This window comes from Panthera tigris, chromosome F2, assembly GCF_018350195.1.
Source record: "Panthera tigris isolate Pti1 chromosome F2, P.tigris_Pti1_mat1.1, whole genome shotgun sequence".
Taxonomy (NCBI): domain Eukaryota; kingdom Metazoa; phylum Chordata; class Mammalia; order Carnivora; family Felidae; genus Panthera; species Panthera tigris.
In genome coordinates, this window is record NC_056676.1 from 8,378,204 (window position 1) to 8,397,604 (window position 19,401).

Here is a 19,401-nt window from a genome sequence, read left to right on the forward strand (position 1 = left end):
GGAGGAGTGAGACGGTGGCTGTCGGGGACTCGTGGCCACCTGTTCCTCTCAGCTCGTCACGCGGGATTTCTTTTCAGTCTGCCCTAACGACTGAACGTTGACCAGAGTTCCCGGTTTCTGGAAGTGAGGCAGCGTATACCCAATACGAGGCAATTGGCCGAGGGAGCAGCCGGAGCGGAACTTGCGAGTTCTTGTTCTCCTTCTTCCTGTGCCGGCTTCCCACAGGCCCGTGCCTCCCGCCCGCCTCAGGCCAGAGGCGCTGCCCTCCGTCCTGCGCACGCACGTTCAGACCATCCCGGGTCTCCGGAGGTCTCGTTCGTTTGACGGCCTCCCTTTGTAGTGTCTTCATCCAATGCTGGCTTGCGGTAGCCAACAGGCCTCCTAGCCCGGCACCGTCCCAGGGCTTTCGTCGCGGGACGTAAATAACGACAGTGCAACCTTCTCACGAGAAAGGTGGAGATTGAACGCGCTGGCTCTCTGGTTGGAGGACTTCAGGAAACGCTCCGATGATGTAGGACGTAAACTGGACTTCGGAGTCCAAGAAGCTTCGATGGTAGGAGTTGAGCAGAAGGTGGCCAGAGCGCCAAAGACACAGCAGTGGGAATGTGTGGGTAGCGTTCAGTTAATGGGCTCAGAGAGAGAGAGAGCAAATCAAACGGACCGGGTTTAGTCTCGGCCCTGCCGCTCACCAGCTGTCCGGCGACGGTTCCGAGGCGTAGACGAGTCTGGGGGTTCCGCGTTTAACGCGGTACCTCCAGCCCATAAACCTTCGATAACGTCCTGTGTCTGTGACTTATCGCAAAGTTGTTGTGAGGAGAAGGTACATGCTCCTAACACCTTGAAGAGGACCAGTGTGGAGAGAGGATATGTTTTCCCTAGAGGACAGAATAGAAGCTCCTGTATTTGTGAAATGATAGAACTTAATGTATAAACACACCTCCCCGATCACCTGTTTTTCTCGTCCTCTCATCAGAAACATACACTCTGAACAGACATACTCTTGTGTCAGTTGGGCACACTCTCGCGATCATGACGTATTTCCTTGGTCTTTGCAACACTGGCTCTCAGCTCCGGCTGCTAATTGGAGTCGCCTGAGTGGCTTTTGTTTTTTATTGTGGTAAGATGCACACAACAAAACTTACCATAAACCATCTGTAAACGTCAGACACATTCGCACTGTCGTGCAACCATCCCGCCGTCCGCCTCAGAACTTTTACATCTTCCCAAACTGCAACTGTGTACTGTGAAACACTGACTCACCGCCTGCCCCTGGCAACCACCATTCTCCTCTCTGTGTCCGTGAATTTGACTGCTCTAGGTACCCCAAATAAGTGGAGTCATACGGTATTTGTCCTTTGGTATCTAGCCTGTTTCACGGAGTATAATGTCCTGAAGTCATCCACGTTTCAGCATGTGCCAGAACTTCCTTCCTTCTTAAGGCCGAACGGTATTCCATTGTGTGGACATACCACATACCGTTTGTCCATTCATCAGTGGACATTTTGAGCTACTTTCACCTTTTGGCCGATGTGAATAATGCTGCTGTGGGTGCCCTGTATCTTTTCCTGCTTTGAGTTCTTTCGGGTATATACCCAGAAGCAAACTTGCCGGAGTAATTCTGTTTAGTTTTTTGAAGACCCACCCTACAATTACTCCCTGGCAGCTGAACCAGTTTACATTCCTACCAGCAATTCATCAGGAGTTCAATGTCTCCACATTCTCACCAGCACTTGTTTTTTCTGTTGGTTGTTGTTTTGTTATGATAATAGCCGCCCTAATGGGTAGGAAATGGTATCTCATTGGAGTTTTGATTTGCACTTCCCTAATGACTCTTGATGTTGAGGACCATCTGTTCACGTGTGTATCTTCTGGGTATTAATCCCCTCTCAGTATATACTTTGCCCGTATTTTTCCCCATCCTGTGGGTTGCCTTTTTTACTGTCTTGATAGTGTTCTTTGCTGTACAAAGTTTGTAATTTTGATGAAGTTCAGTTTGGCTCTTTTTCCTGTGTATTGCCGGTGCTTTTGGTGTCATAGTCAAGAAATTGTTACCAAATCTAATGTCGTGAAACTCTTGCCTGTGTTTTCTTCTGAGAGTTTTATGATTTTAGCAAGTAGCTTTTTAAAACTACCAGTTGAAGAGTCCCCAAATGATTGTAGTATGCTGTCAGAGTTGAGATTCTCTGGGATAACAGAAGGGTAAATGATCTGAACGAGCCGGAGCTCTTACTCTGTGGGTTAGAGGAGGTGAAATTAGATCTTGTCACCTGTCATCTGTTTATGAGCCACAGTGTTTGAATATTAGATCTCCCAAACACTGTGTGCTGTACCGTTACAAGAAAAAGCACTGTCCCCTTGCTTCATGCATTTTTATATCAAATCTCATATTAAACTGTATCTCCTACTCACGTGACTCTCATCTGCATCCTGTGCTCCCAAGTAAAGTTGAGCCTGTCGATTCCATAATTCTTATTTGCTCACATAAATATTACGCTCCATATTGCTAGTCTCATAAGTGGTTATGTGATCCTTCTATTAAATATTTGATGGGCTTCTTGGGGTACTTGGGTGACAATAGGAAACTGACTATTTATTGCAAAAGTTACAGTGAGTATGTTTTTCTAGTTAAGTTAACATTTTCCCAAGGAAGAAGTTAATTTTTTTCTCTTTAACTTGTGTTTTTGGTTTAGTTCAGAAACCTGCCAGAATTAGTTCATTCACATTTTCTACCTGTAGAGGGAGTAACGACACTAAAAAATAATAAAAGTCAAAAAGGAAATGAGATTTCAAGTGTTATTATATTGTTTGGTATTAAATTTGGATCAAATTACAGTAGGGAGTCAACTTTTTAAAATGAAAAAAATCTATCCATATATAGTATTTCTACAATGGGAGACAAGACAGTTCTGCAAGAATGAGAGAAAGCGGCATTACAGAGAAGTCCACTTTTTTGCTAAGGAACATTTAGAATGTCACGGCAACCTGAACTTCCACATGGGCTGGGTTCCCCAAGTTCATGAGTTGGCTGTTTGAAACTCAGGCCGCATTTTTCCCACAGAAATGTCTATTAAGAACAGTTCATTTCCCATGCAGGGAGATTTGTACTCATGGTGTTTGTATTTAGGGTAACTAAAGTGAGAATGGACTCAGCACAGATACAGCTTGTCCTGTAGTCTGTCCACATGGGAGACGAGGCTGGTTGTTTTCTGTGTCTAGTAACACATTTTTCTAGGTCCCCTATTACCTCAGTCTCTTACTCCCCTTTTCTGTGTGGGTGTTATTCCAGGGCACGTATTCCCTTGTTATGCACACTCTCACTGTCCAACTCAAGAACTGAATAATTTAGAAAGTCTTTTTGCGACAGGCTCTTTGGAGGGAAGTCACAATTGAGACTTTGGAAGTGATTAGATTCAGTTCGGAGGGCCCAGGATGTATGTATTTATCTACTGGATGATAATCTTCCTTTGACAATCAGAGGTCAGCCAATACTAGCTTTGGTTCCACCAGACATTCCAAATACGGGAAACTTCTGTTTTAAAAAGCGCACGTACACAACATGGATCGAGGTGTCTGAGCAGAGCGGAAGGTCGGTATGAAGTCCCTTTGGGCGGCAGCTCCAAGTGGAGGAAGCCGTCTGCTGGGCAGACGTTGGGGTGCTGAGAGGGGCGGCCGCTGGCTGGTGGGATACAGCACCTCCTTATCTTTGTCTCCTGAAATGTCTAGCCTTCTCTTTAAAGGACTCTTCTTGATAGTTTGTGCGTGCCGGTACAGAAAGGGCAGCGTTGCGCAGCATCCCCGAGGATTGTGTTGAAAAAAGAACTGGGAGGCAGCCGTGTTTCGTGTCGGTCCGGGCACCGGGCCGGCAGCCGTGCCCTGCCCTTCGGTGACCTCCCCCGCACACGCCGTGATGACAAGCAGGCCAGTCCCCAGCTGTTTTATTTCCCGAGGAAGCAGGACCAGGTTTGTGAGCCGACCTAGTACCACAGGTAAAACTGAACCTGTGAGTGTTTACGTTGCAGCCCCAGGCCTAAAAGCTGTGAGATTGAATCAGGAGAGCCCTTCTTCCCAGCGGCCGAGTGCCTGAGGCTCCCGCGGGAGCCAGTACATGGTGTCCGGGAAGGGGAGAGCTCCTGCTTAACAGCAGTCCTCACGCTCCCAGCAGCTGCTTGTGTCAGGTGGGCGGGCAGGCAGGAAAGGAGGACTTACAGGTGACATTTCTAAAACCACATAGAAGAACAGTGAGGCTGAATATGGAAACTTGAGGTAATGTTATTTGGAAAAAGATTACTTTAAATATAATGTTAAATATTTTAAATATAATTCAGTTCATTGGCGTTTTTAGTGTTTGTTTTTAGCTGAGTGCAATGAAAATCTACCACCGATTTCTTTGCAGATATTAGTTCCGAGCTGTTACAGTATCTGTTTATATGAGAAATGAAAAATTAGGGCCTTGCCGGTTTCTGTGGTAAGAAATTTGTGTCAGATTCTTCCAAAAGAAATTTCCGTAGTAGAAATCTGGTATAATGGCAGCACGGTCGTATAGCCAAAACCGAATCCACGTGGTCAGTATGATGAAGTCGTCCCGACAGGTGGAGGGCCCGTAGTCTGGGTATAGATACCAGAAGCAGGAGAGAGTAGAAGAAGGACCAGGAACTGGACTGGATCTGCTACGTGTAGGAATAGTAACCTCTAAAGCCGTTGAACCTGAAAGTAGCCAGCCCCTAAGACTCCGAGCGCTCAACAGTGCCCTCATCCTGCATTTGTATACCACACAAACAGCTTCTAATTATGTCCCTGTTGAATACACGTTTCTTGCTGGTTGGCATCCTTAGAGCTCGAGGCTTTCCCTGCGCGTTTCGTTGGATTATCGCAGAGGCTCCAGAGCAGGCAAGTCAGGTTCCCAGCCTGAAGTTGGCGATGCGCGGACTGGAGGAGTTCGGTGACTTGACTGCTCCTTCTGTCTCACAGTGGCAGGGCCTTGCCGTCTCCCACTGACAAGGGGTTCACTACCAAGAGGAACAGGTCCGTCTGCTATCAGTGAGTTAGCCCACCCTCAGACTGGAAGCAGTGAACAGAAGTTGGCGCGAGAGAAGCAAGGGAGCTGTCAAGAACTTCGGCTGGGTCAGTTCTGTTTCGTTCCCGATTAGTGAGAAAAAAGAGGGCTGGAACTTCACCGCAAACTGAAAGGCACTCGCTGCTGAGCTTTGTCTCCACGAGGATCCTCTTATCTCTTCTAGGAACTGGTACCAGGTGTCTAGACCACTTCTATCCCTAGTGAAACCTACTGCCTAGTACATACAGTGCGGTTAAGGATACGTTCGACCGGCTTCGGTAGCTGGCTTTTCCCTGGGGAGTTTGCTGCTGGCCAGAAGGGCAGTGTTGTTCGTTCTTCTGCTGCGTATATTCTCATTCTCCAGAGGGGCCGTGCACCTGGCCCCATAAGTGCATCTGGAAAGGCAGATAGGATCCTGGACAGAAGCTTACATTTCTTTTGCTCCTTTGGGTAAATTTTTTCAGTAAATGATGTAGATGAAAAGTAGAAGCATACCACACGGTGCTACAGACAAGTCCTGTGCAAGCAGCCGGGGCCTCTGGATTCTCTGGGCCGTTGTGCTGTATGTAACTAGCTGGATTTAAGAGCGGTCTTCGGGTTTCTGGGATCCAGCTCTGAGAACAGGTAAGGAGCGAAGCTCAGTGAACTGATTTTTGGTAGCCTTCTTCCGAGAAACTAACGTAGGAAAGCTTTTGGTGCTCAGCAGAGTTTTTTTTGACCTGTCGCCACTGTGCTCCTGTTGACAGTGGTGGCTTTTAAAAATCATATTTATTTTAATCACCAAGTAAGTATTTGCAAAAAAAACAAGAAATGATACTTGTGAGAGCTTGAGGTAATCTTTAAGTTATCTGAAAAACTTTTAGCAAAAAAAATTAAGATTCATTCACTCCAGCATAGAAATCTCCATCCTGTTTATCATGTGCAGATAAATGGAACTCAACTTAAGTTGTGAGTATTGCCTGGTTTTCTGCCGATAAAAAATACTTCCTTTTATCTCCCAGAGAACTGTTCATCAGAAATATTTTATCCAGCTTACTTTCATTTGTGTGCAGTTATTAATTGGCTGTCACAAAACACAAGGGCAAAGGAACCATAGATAAGGCACTTGTTTCCGGTCACGGCCAGTAATACTTCAGATGGCTTGCTGCTCCTGTCGCTACTTGGCAGAAACGCGGGGCCGCCTGGGTGGCTCAGTCGGTTAAGCGTCCGACTGGGGCTCAGGTCATGATCTCACGGTCCGTGGGTTCGAGCCCCACGTCGGCCTCTGTGCTGACAGCTCGGAGCCTGGAACCTGCTTCGGAATCTGTGTCTCCCTCTCTCTCTGCCCCACCCCTGCTCACACTCTTGTCTTTCTCAGTCTCTCAAAAATGAATAAACATACATACATACAAATAAATAAACAAATAAATGGCGGAAATCTGTAGGCCCCATAAAAAATACTCCTCGTTTTCACCAGATGTAATTTGCATCTAAGCAAGTTTTTGCATATTGCAGATATAATCACTTCTGCAGTGTAATAAAAAGACTTATTTCCAGTGCTCTGATTTTTGTGCATCTTATAATAAAGTCCCTGCCCTTAGTATTGATTACATATTTTTCCATTAGGATCCAGTTTAGTGGTTATTTTCTTTTGTCTGTTCAGCTGCCATACCTATTTACTTCAAATCAGTTTGCTTTTGAAAAACAAATGCAGGGGTGCCTCACCAACTCAGTCGGTAGAGCATGAGACTCTTGATCTCTCCAGGTCGTGAGTTCAAGCCCCACATTGGGCATAGTTTACTTAAAAAGAGAAAGAAAGAGGAAGGGAGGAAGGAAATGCACTTTTGAATGTTTAGTTGACTCTTAAATCTTTTGTTTTTATTAAAGTTACCACCTTTACCACGATCTTTACCCGTTTCTCCTTTCCCAGTCCCCAAGGAACAACTATTTTAACATCTAGTTGATGAGGGTTACAAGCCTTAGTTCTAGTTCAGTCCAAACTAATTGGGATTTCTTTTGGTAAGTCTAGTATCCTTGGGTAATATGCCAGAAACATACTATGTAATCCAGAGGTAATAACCTTTATCTATTTACCTACCTGCCCTTTACTCTCCCGTTCCTGTCTTGCCTCTCTCCTTTCCTCCTTTTCTCTCTCTCAATTTATTAAACTTTAAGAAAGAGGAAGGAATCAAATAGCCTTTTTTCAGTTAAACCTGCTAGTGAAAAATAAAGACAACTGGAAATCAATGGCATTAAGTTTGATTGAAACAAAGTATTACTGGTTTGAACTACACAGTCTTTATAGTCTTTTCAGCTCCAGAATCCTAACCTTTATATAGTTGGGGGCCTGGGTGGCTCAGTCAGTTAAGCCTCTCACTCTTGTTTTTGGCTCAGATCATGATCTCATGGTGTGTGAATTTGAGCCCCTGCATCAAACTGAGGGGTGACAGTGCAGAGCCTGCTTGGAATTCTCTCCCTTTCTCTCTGCCCCTTCCCAGCTTGTGTGTGTGTGCGTGTGTGTGTGTGTGTGTGTGTGTGTGTGTGTGTGTGTGTGTGTCTAATAGTTAAATAAACATTTAAAAGAAGTTTAAAAAAAATAAAATATATATGGTTTTAAAAACATGAAAAAGTACAAAAACACTAAAGTTAGAAATTGGTTTTAATTAGAACATATGAAAGTAACACTTTAAGTTTCTAAACACTGAATAGATACGAGTTTTCTCATATTTTGACATAGACCCACCTTTTCCTCAGTATCAGGAAAAGTGCACGCTTGTTTTTTTGTCTGTCATCTGCCTCTCCCAGCCTACATGAAGGTTGAGATTCTGTGTGTGTGTTTTTGCTACACTCCACTACCTGGAGCAAAAACCTCCACGCATTCAGTAAATAGTTTTTGAATAAAATAATTCATTAAGCATTTTGCAACAGACCCGAGAAAACTCTCACGCGGTGAGCGCATCTCCGTTCTTTTTTCTATCCAGAGCACTCAGGTCCAGGCAACCCTCTAAAAAGTGGGGAGAAAGGGAAAAGAAAGTACCCCACTTTCTCAGGGATTTGTTGGGTTTTTCTTAAGTTTATTTATTTTTGAGAGAGAGCACGGGCAGGGGAGTGGCAGAGAGGGTGGGGGGGTGGGGACAGGATCCGAAGTGAGCTCTGTGCTGACAGCAGAAAGCCCAATGCGGGGCTCGAACTCACGAACCTCAAGATCATGATCTGAGCCGAAGTCAGACACCTAACTGACTAAACCACCCAGGAGCCCCTCAGAGATCTGTTTTAATATAATTCTATTTATGGCTCACAAAACGCACTTTTCAGGGACATAGGTAGTGCTGTTTTTCAGATCCTTCTAAATTGATGGTGGAACTGGTATTCAGATCTGCCTCTGACTTTGCTCTTGGTTTTCTGCTAGACCTCTCCCAGTAGACTTTTGCTGTGGTCTCAACTCTAGTTCTCTTAACCTGCCCTCTCCTCTCCCCCTGCCTTGTCCTCCCCTCTCCTCCCCAGTCACCACCCCCAACCCCCGCCTCCCTCGAGAAAACTTCAGCTTGCCAATTTGTCACTTCCTCTTGAGCAAATCACTGGTTTAAAGGAACAGGAGAAATACTGCACCTGAATTATGTCTAACTCCTGGAAAACTTACCATGAAATAATTATATTTTAGATATACTAGTGAGAATGCCTTTTATTGTTTAAAGACAAAATTTGTCATTTTGCCCTTATGAAAAATCAGACTGACAGGGGCACTTGGCTGGCTCAGTCGGTGGAGCGTGTGACTCTTGGTCTCAGGGTTGTAAGTAAGTTCAAGCCCCCTGTTGGGTGTGGAGCCTACTTAAAAAAAAAAAAAAAAGAAATGAATAAAGAAAAATCAGACTGGCATAGAGATACCAAAATAGAAGAAACAATTATTCCTATAATTGCCACTTAAAGACTAGTTGACTACTTTTAATTTCTAAAGTTTTACTTTAATGTACTCTTGATTAGTGAATAGTGGGATACACGTGTGCTTTTTATCATTATGACAGATACTGTGTTTGACTTGAGTTGTCAGCTATTCCTACTGATAAAAACACAGCCATCTCTGGTGTGTGGTATTTTTGTTGTTGTTTTTTTTGGGGGGGGGGGTTCTGTTTGTTTTTTTGTTTGGTTTGGTTTTTTTGCAGGTGGGCATTGATGTTGATATTAACTTTTTTAGTGGGACAGCTTCTTTTAGAATGACCTGTGGTTTCTTCCCTATTTCTGTAGCTGTAACTTTTTTTCTAAGAGGAAGTTGAAATGCTTTTTTAAAATACACACTCATTGGTGATGCACAAAAAATCTTCCCTTCTGCCAGATGCTGGTGTAGCACGTGTAATGCCGCTGAGGTTAGTTCTCTCAACCTCCATGCCGAACGAAACCAGCTGCAGCCCTGCAAAATACTCAGCTTTGCCGATTAGGATCACAGAATGGATTACGGAAACTACAGGTCTCCTTTCGTTGGAACCTGCCCTTGATATTTTGGGTATCCCCAAATATCAGTGCCTTCAGTTATCAGACCCCCAGGACTTTCCCCTTGCGATACCCTTCCCCCTGATCGTTCTCGCTGCTATCTTGATAAAGATTCTGGTAACGGAATCGTGGGTTTAGAAGGTAATATATTTGCTAGTTGATAGACGTGAGAATGAAAAGTTGTTGGAATGAACCAAAATTTTATCTGTAGACCTTTGGGGACAGCATTGCTAGTTTGAACCATCCTTTTGATGTTAACTCTGTGGAGGTAGAGAGGAGGTGATGCTTTTTTAGCTTCCTAATAAAAAGGTTGGTCACTGTTTCCTCGTAGACCTCAAAAAGTAGGGGGTCTTAAAAATATACACACGAGGGGCGCCTGGGTGGCTCAGTCAGTGGAGCATACACCTTCAGCTCAAGTCACGATCTCACCGTGAGTTTGAGCCCCTCATCAGGCTCACTGCTCTCAGTGCAGAGCATACTTTGGATCCTCTGGCCCCCACTCTCTCTGCCCCTCCCCTGCTCATGCTTTGTCTCAAAATTAAAGAAACACTTAAAAAAATACACAAGAGCAACAGGTGGAGGAAGTGGTCCTGGTCAGGATAACAGCACAAGAGAAGGAAAAAGCATACAGCAGAGACCAGAACTCTGACAGGAGCTTGGGATCATTTCTATCTTGCCGTCTGGTGTATGCCAGCATTAGGGAGCAGGTGCTCGATGAATATCGTTGAATGTGTGAAAGGGCAAGTCGAAGAAGGTAAGGTGAACAGGACCGAAAGCTGTCAGGGAAGGGAGTTCTTTTTTTAAGTTTCTATTTAATAAATAAACCTGATACTTGGGAAGGGTCCGTTCATTTTCTCTCCCTCTTGAGGGCGTTAGCTTCTGCCATTGGAGAGATTGGGTTCTGCCCAAGAAACACAGCACATGGTCTTACCCATATGATCAAATGTGTTTGAAACAAGTATTTCTGCCACCAAATATTACATTAATACCTGCCTGGAAAGTAACGATGGACATTTGAGATGCCTTGCTATTTGAAAGACTTAATTGAAAAGCCGGAGTCTTATTATTTGATAAAGCATTTAAATGAAGGATTTATTTTGAAATCATGCTTCTGTCATATGTGACTTTTTTCCATTCCTTTTTTTAGGTGGCATCCTTAGCCGGGCCTGGAGGGCAAGTGGAAATAGAACAAAACTTTCTTAATAATAAATTGAAGACAATCACTGCTTATTTTGGGGACCTGATTCGAAGATCAGCCTCTGAATCGTAACTGTGAAGGTGGTATAAGGACAGACAAATGGATCGTGTGTGGTCAGAATGTTATTCAGATGAGACCCTTGAATTTCTTTCTGCATTCACTAATATCTTGTACCCACGATCTTACATCACCGTATGACACAGGAGCTTACGGTAGATTCATGACTATTAATGAGGTACTTGGACACCTTTGGGTAATATTAACTGTGTGCCGTATACATGAGGATAGTCAGTATCTGAAATGGAAAAGGTAGGCTTTCCCCTGTGCCTAATGTCAGACAGTGTGTATATACGTGTGTGTGTGTGTCTATATATATTTTTGAATCGCACATGTTTCGGTTTAACATCTTTGTGTGTAAGTGGGTATAAGAAACAATCACCGTGTTTCTTCTAATACAGCGATATAAAAAAACAGTGAATGAGCTGTAGTCTGCCCAGTAGACCCCTGCTGAGATAAATAATATTAAGCCTTTAAGGGTAGAAACATAAACAGTACAGAAGGGTAGAAAATGAAAAGTAGAACTCTCCTACCCCTTCCCCTATCCATTATTCATTTATCTAAAGATAACGACAGCTAACAGTATTTTATAATTCCTTTGGAAGACAGAAAAGGAATTGCAGTATACTTTAATACACTTTTTTCCCTCTCATTGATGCACTGTTCAGTACTCCCCCCATTGTTTACATAACGTGTGTTTTTTTAAACTATGTACATTTCATTATTGTATCTTGAAGACCTTTCCCATATCCTTACGTACATGGAGCTCTACCTCATTCCTTTTCATGGCTATCTTATATTCCATCATGTTGTATTAATTTAACTGGTCCCTGTTGATGGACACCTGGACGGTTTTCAGTTTTTTGCAACTGTCAACTGTTGCAGGCGTCATCAAGCATTTTAGTTTTTGTTATCTTATGTGTCAGAAAAATAGTATCTTATTGTTTGTATGTATTCCTTAATTATGAATGAGATTTGAGCATATTTTCATATATTTTGGTCTTAATAGTTTTTCCCCTTTTAAACTTACTGTTCCTATATTTTATCAGTTTTGGAGGGATTGTTATCTTTTTCTTATTAATATACATGACTTCTTCATAAATTAAAGAGCCCTTTGCCTTCAGTAGGTATTGCAGATATGTTTTTCCAGTTTGTTATTGGCCTTTGCTTGTTCTGTAGCTATTTTGTTTTTGTTTTTGCCATACATGAGTTTTTAATTTTTATGTAGTCAGACCTATCAGTCTTTTTCTTTGTTGCTTCTGGGTTTATTTTTCTTAAAAGACATTTTTCCATTCCCAGAAAATACATACATTGATCTAAGCTTTTTTTTTTTTCTAGAATTTTACTGTGTTTGTGTCTTTGCTCCGTCTAGAATTTGCTTTTTAACATTCTCTGATTTTATAAAATTAATGTGTTTTAAATTTCCATTGCAAAAATAATAAGTATATTTTGTAAAATGGGGTTTATATTCTTTTTCTATTAAAATGGCAATGAAAGGAGGAATGTGTGTTGCGTAATTATTCATCTAAAAAGTGTATTTAGGGGGCGCCTGGGTGGCTCAGTTGGTTGAGCATCCGGCTTCGGCTCTGGTCATGATCTCACGGTTCATGGGTTCGAGCCCCGCGTTGGGCTCTGTGCAGACACACTCGGTGCCTGGAGCCTGCTTCCGATTCTGTGTCTTCCTCTCTCTCTGCCCTCCCCTGCTCACGCTCTGTCTCTTTCAAAAATAAAACATTTTTTAAAAATTTAAAAAATAAATAAAAAGTGCGTTTAGTCATTTTAACAAGTAGGTAAAAAGATAGGACCGTAGGACTCTGTCAGGGATCTGGGACCTTTATCTTTTAATAATGTGGACATGTTAAACATTAGACAAAACATGGCTTTGGCTGGGATGGAGCTAGGGGAATTGAAATAAACTGGAATTTCCAGTAAGTACTGGGAGAATAACTGTTAAATAAAACAACTTTGTCGGGGAATGGAGAAGCAATGCTAATTTTTGTCTCTTGAAGCTTTACAATGTGTTCCCAGTTGTCCTGTGGCAATAGAGCCGGTCATGAAGGATGAATTGTTTATTGATTCGCAACATCAAAATCTGTCAACATTCTTTGTTTTTATACTTTCTCGTCACAACATCAGTGTATGTATCGTAAGTCTGTCATCGTTTTTTAAATAATGGCACCCTTGGTCATAACCACGGGGCCTCTAGAACTAGAACATGACTGTACTCAGCCACTGAGGTAGGAGTTAGAGGAGTAAAAACAGATTTCCGAAATCACCAAGTGTTTTTTAGTTTGTGTCCCTTAACCTTTCATGTGTATCTTTTTTTCCACAGTACGTTTTCTTATTTGTATATTGTTAATATTAAAACTAATTTATCTTCCTGAACATACATACGAGTAGAACGGGAAGCCTAGCCGAGATTAAAATACTCTCCACTAATCACACGCAGACATAACATAGACTCGTTTGTAGACTATTGGTAGTGTTCAAAAGAACTTTATCGTGCAGCTCCTGTGTTCGAATAAAATCTTACCAAAAGGCCAAATATGGAAAACAGATAAAAGTAAAGCTTCTAGAGTTGCTTCCGATAAGACAGAAATGAGGCTAGCAGCCCTTGTTCTAGTCCAACTCTCTTTTTCTTCTTGTTAAATTACAAGACTTCTTCAAAGTTGCTTTTATAAAAAAAAAAAAAAGGATGTATTTTCAATTTGAGTACAAAGTGAACAACTCAAAAAGGGACACCCCCTACCCTCGCCTCCTGCCTGGAGCACTTTGTCTGCACCTCGTCTCCCACATTTCCATTCCCCTTCCCAAAGGCAATGGTGGGCAGCACCTTAGTATGTTGTACTTCGAGACATTTCCCAGAGCTGTCCACACACAGTGGGATGGAACATAATAGGATGATATTTTGACATTTGATTTTGAGTTTAATAAGCCGTACAAGTTTCTCCATTTTAATACGTAAACATTTGCGCTATCGTTTTTTCTTTTTTGTATTTATTTTTGAGAGAGAGACAGAGTGAGAGCGGGGAGGGACAGAGAGAGGGAGACACAGAATCCAAAGCAGGCTCCAGGCTCTGAGCTGTCAGCACAGAGCCCAACACGGGGCTTGAACTCCTGAACCGTGAGATCATGACCTGAGCCGAAGTCAAACACTTAACCGACTGAGCCACCGAGGCGCCCCTGTGCTGTCACTTTTAAACAGTCCCATAGTACAGATCTGAGACGGTCTTTAACCATTACCCTACTCTGAACATTTCGGTTGTTCCTCGCTTTTGCAATTGCAGACGCTACTGCAGTGTGGATTTCTAAGTAGGGTAGGGTCCTAGAACTGAAACTTAGGTTAAAAGTCATGCTAATTTTTGTATCTAGTATGTCATGTTAAGTTGCCCTTCAAAAATGTGTATTCTCACCAACTATGCACGGAAAGGGCCACTCTTCCCGACTGTCCAGAACGTCGCATGTTTTCAATTCTTATTGTTACCAGACTGATCAAAGTTATTTTAATTTGCATGTCCTAATAACTAGTGAGGGATGAACAGTTTTTCATATATATTTGTTATGCAAGTGCGTGTGCTGTTAGGCATCTAATCTTTTCACCAAATGAATACTAGCTAGTTACTACACCATTTTCTATTAAATGAACTAACCTTTGTCCTTTAATTTGGAGTTGTGTGTGTGTGTGTGTGTGTGTGTGTGTGTGTGTGTAATTCTACGTCTGGAATTCTTTTTGTCCCATCGGTCACTTGTCCATTCCTGTGCCGCGTTTTTGATTACTGTAGTTCTCATTGTATGTGCTAATAATTGCAAATCCCTCATCATTAGTCCTTCAAATTTTTCTCAGCTGTTCCTGAGCATTTTTACTTTTTTAGGTGAACTTAAAATTTTTTCATTTCTTTTTTAATGTTTATTTATTTATTTTTTTTTTTTTAATTTTTTTTTTCAACGTTTTTTATTTATTTTTGGGACAGAGAGAGACAGAGCATGAACGGGGGAGGGGCAGAGAGAGAGGGAGACACAGAATCGGAAACAGGCTCCAGGCTCCGAGCCATCAGCCCAGAGCCCAACGCGGGGCTCGAACTCACGGACCGCGAGATCGTGACCTGGCTGAAGTCGGACGCTTAACCGACTGCGCCACCCAGGCGCCCAATGTTTATTTATTTTTGACACAGAGAGAGACACAGCATGAGAGGAGGAGGGGCAGAGAGAGAGGGAGACACGGAGTCCGAAGCAGGCTCCAGGCTCCGAGCCGTCAGCACAGAGCCCGACGCGGGGCTCAAACTCACAAACCGTGAGATCATGACCTGAGCCGAAGTCAGCCGCTCAACTGACCGAGCCACCCAGGCGCCTCTTGTCAGTTCTATTTTTAAATCCCCATTAGGATTTACAGTTTTCAGTTTAGAAAGAGTGATGTCACAACATTGAATCTTTCTATCCAAAGACTTAAAATGTCCCTTTCTGATCTGTGTCTTTCCGTAAAGCCTTTATACTCATATAAATCTTGGTACTTTTGCCAGGTTTATTGCTTGGTATTTCACACTTATGGTTTGATTTTGAATAGGATCTTTCTTGTTCTTACACTATTGTTTGCATGTAACTGCTCTTACTTTCTTACATCCAGTCACTTCACTGAACTCTTTGGAACCGTTCCAGCGTTTCAACTGATTCACTTTGATTTTCTAAATCGGCAGTCATGACACCCTCATACGAGTTTCTCTTTGCCAATATGTGTGCCTTTTAATCTTTACTCTTTTCCTATTGTATTGGTTAGGATTGCCAGGAATGTTATGATAACGGCACCTGCTCCTCGCTTTTTATTTTGCAGTGAAAGCTTAGAAGCATTTCTATTCAATGTTAGAGCTTGCCTTAGAATTAAAGATACTACTGTATCCTAGAGGTTTTTTTTTTTTTTTGCTCTTATTTAATAAAGTGCTAAAATACTCTTAAAATGTCAAATTATTCAAGAATATGGGCGTGTATCATTAAATCCTACTTTATCATAATGTATTGTTTTAGTTCACTGCTGGATTTCACTTGGGAAGTTTACTTTGTTTATATTTGTTTTTTGTGCATTTTGCCTGGTTTTGGTATCAGAATTAGACTATGCTGGCAGAATGCTTTGGGAATGCTTCCTTTTTTTTTTTTTTTTTTTTCCTGTGTGCTAAGTAACATTAGCATTATTGGTTCATTGAACCCTTGGTTAGAAGTCCGGGAAAACTAAGCCTGATACTTTTTTAAACAAGATATTTTCATTTTTTAAAATCATATTTTTCTTCCATTTTTTAATACTTTCGTGAGTTTTTTTAATAATTTATAATTTCTTCAGAAATATCCATTCATTAAAGAAGATGTGGTATATTTACAATGGAATACTAGTGATCAAAAAGAATGAAATTTTGCCATTTGCAACAATGCGGATGGAACTAGAATGCATTATGCTAAGCGAAATAAGGAAAAGACATATCAAATGATTTCAACATTTGTGGTATTTAAGGAACAAAATAGACAAGCATAGGGGAAGGGAAAGAAAAATAAGATGAAAACAGAGAGGGAGGCAAACCATAAGAGACTCTTAAATACAGAGAACAAATGGGGGGGGGTGGCGGGGAGGGTTGGCGGGGTGGGGAAAATGGGTGATGGGCATTGAGGAGGGCACTTGTTGGGATGAGTGCTGGGTTTTTAATGTAAGTGATGAATCACTAAATTCTACTCCTGAAACCATTTTAACACTATATGTTAACTACTTAGATTTAAATAAAATTTAAAAAGAAGAAAAAATATCTTCACTTAGATTTTGGTCTATTGATATAAAGTTAGTACATTAACTTCCTATATTTCCTTTCATTGACTTTTTTTTAATGGTTTCTGTCATAAAATGATTGAAAAACTAGCATAAAACATTTTTTGTGGACAGCTCACTCATTTTCCAAATGTTATTATCTCAGGCTGCCCGATGAATTCTGGAGGCCGTAGCAGAGGGGTGTAAGAGACAACAGGAAGTGCTCCCCAAGTCCTCATGTACCCCCAGATCATGGCCTAACCAGGCAGAGGAAAGACGTCGGCCAGGCCAGTGCTTCCCAGACCTCAGGCGGTTGTCTGTTACCCTCATAATGTCACCACACCTGTTGCCAATGTGTAGCGGCAGTTTTTTTTAACTCAGCTAATTTTTATTTTATTTTATTATTTTTTTTTTTTAAACGTTTATTTATTTTTGAGACAGAGAGAGACAGAGCATGAATGGGGGAGGGGCAGAGAGAGAGGGAGACACAGAATCGGAAACAGGCTCCAGGCTCTGAGCCATCAGCCCAGAGCCTGACGCGGGGCTCGAACTCACAGACCGCGAGATCGTGACCTGGCTGAAGTCGGACGCTTAACCGACTGTGCCACCCAGGCGCCCCAACTCAGCTAATTTTTAAAACTTAAAATGTGTTTGAGGGGCGCCTGGGTGGCTCAGTCGGTTAAGCGTCTGACTTCGGCTCAGGTCCTGATCTCGTGGTCTGTGAGTTCGAGCCCCGCGTCGGGCTCTGTGCTGACGGCTCGGAGCCTGGAGCCTGTGTCTCCGCCTCTCTCTCTTCCCCTCCCCCGCTCATGCTCTGTCCCTCTCTGTCTCTCAAAAGTAAATAAATGTTAAAAAAAAAAAAAAAAAGTATTTGAAAAGCAATTTCAAATACGGCCAAAAATGAAAACTCACTATCCCTTTTAGTATTTGTATACAATATAATAATAGAAAGGATGTTCATCCATTTAACTACCTAAAACAATGCTAGATACCACACTTTGAGAAACAGTGGAATGGATGGTGAATGGTAAAGAAGATAAAGACCCACATCGTCCCCTCAAGGAACCAAGAAGCGTGACACAGCGTCCCGTGTACCATGAAAAGGCTGCCCTTAGAACATCATGGTAAGTTATCACAGGAGGAGATACAGGAGTAGGATTTTTCCAGGTTAACAACTTGGGACAAGACATTCCAAGAAAGGAAACAGCATTTAGAAGGCACAAAGGCAAAAGCATGCCATCTGCTTAGACATCAGTAAATGTCAAACTCCTGGTGAAGCTGAAGAGTCCTGTGCCTGCAACCTGAACACAGTGCTGGCTTTTTTAAATTCTTTTTTTAGTGTTCATTATTTTTGAGAGAGAGAGAGAGAGAGAGAGAGAGAGAGAACAAGCAGAGGAGGGGCAGAAAGAGGGAGACACAGAATCCGAAGCAGCCTCCAGTCTCTGAGCTGCCAGTCCAGAGCCCGACGCGGGGCTCGAACTCACAAACCGCGAGATCACGACCTGAGCCGGAGTCGGACGCTTAACCCACTGAGCCACCCGGGCGCCCCGAGTGCTAGCTTTTTTAAATCAACACATTAAATAAAATCTACTGGAGGGTTTGCTAGCTGCTGCCAAGTAGTGAGCCCTGTAAATGGTGTTTGAAGAAAGGTGCAACAACTAGAATGTTCCATGAAACCGTGTAAATGTCCGTTGGTGGCAGAGCACAGGTACTGCTATGAGCTTGTTTCGTTTTCTGTTTGCCACGCACATTCACACACTGCCTGAATTCCACCCCTGGTCCCTGTGGGGCCACGGACCGCAGCTGAAGATTTCCCTTGGAGGGATCTCTCGGACTCAGGAATTAGCCTGCCCGGGAAGCAAGAGGCGTGGAAGGAGGCGCTCGTCCACATCAGTGATGTGTGTGTGGCACCGAGGACCAAAGGCAGAGGCAGATCTGAGACAGGTTTAGGAGGTAGATAGAGCTCGGATGAGAGACGCAAGTTAGTGTCAGCCCGGTGGGCAATTCCTTACTTTTCCTGGGAGACATTCTGTTCCTGGAGACCTCGTAGGATAAAACTCTCCTTTCTGCAAGAGCGGAGTGGTTTACTTCTCCAGCTTTGAATGGGGAAGACATTCTGTAATTAAGCAAGACACCTCTTGGAAATCCTAAAGAGTATTAATGGGAATCCTCCAGATCAACACTGTCCAATGGAAACGTAATAGGAGAAGGGGTAGCTGGGTGGCTCAGTTGGTTAAATGTCCGGCTTCAGCTCAGGTCATGATGTCACGGTTTGTGGGTTCAAGCCCTGCGTCGGGCTCTGTGCTGACAGCTCGGAGCCTGGAGCCTGCTTCGGATTCTGTGTCTCCCTCTCTCTCTTCCCCTCCCCCACCAGTTCTCTCTCTCTCTCTCTCTCTCTCTGTCTTTCGAAAATAAATAAATTTAAAAAAATTTTTTTAGAAATATAAGCAACAAACGTAATTTTACACTCTCTAGTAGCCACATTTAAAGGTAGAAATAAACAACAGGTGAAACTAATTTTGAAAATATTGTTTTAACATGTAAATGATATAAATCCATATTAATAAGATATTTTACTTTCTCTTACTAAGTTTTCAGTATCCAGTGTGGTTTTTTTTTTTTTTATTTTAATTTAGAGAGAGAGAGAGATCATGAGAAGGAGAGAGGGGCAGAGAGAGAGAGAGAATCTCAAGCAGACTCCACACTCAGCACCTAGTCCCACAAAAGGCTCGATCCCATGACCCTGGGATCATGACCTGAGCCAAAATCGAGAGTTGGTCGCTCAACTGAATGAGCCACACAGGCACCCCCTGGTTAAAATACTGTAAGTATTTTTTTTTCAAAAAAATT

The 19,401-nt window shown here is 42.6% G+C and overlaps 1 protein-coding gene across 4 annotated transcripts in view; it reads left to right on the plus strand.

Moving 5' to 3' along the window:
- Nucleotides 1-12,025, plus strand: part of TGS1 (trimethylguanosine synthase 1) — a 43,353-nt gene extending 31,328 nt beyond the window's left edge. For 3 of the 4 annotated variants that reach the window (XM_007092682.3, XM_042973089.1, XM_042973090.1), the window contains one exon: nt 10,665-12,025. In XM_007092682.3, the coding sequence (XP_007092744.1) occupies nt 10,665-10,787 (123 nt within the window). In that variant the 3' untranslated portion in view covers nt 10,788-12,025. Of the gene's footprint in view, nt 1-9,362; nt 9,495-10,664 lie in introns of all 4 variants that reach the window. The other variant, XR_006212921.1, reaches the window with a different exon arrangement.
- The last annotated feature ends 7,376 nt before the right edge of the window (nt 12,026-19,401 follow it).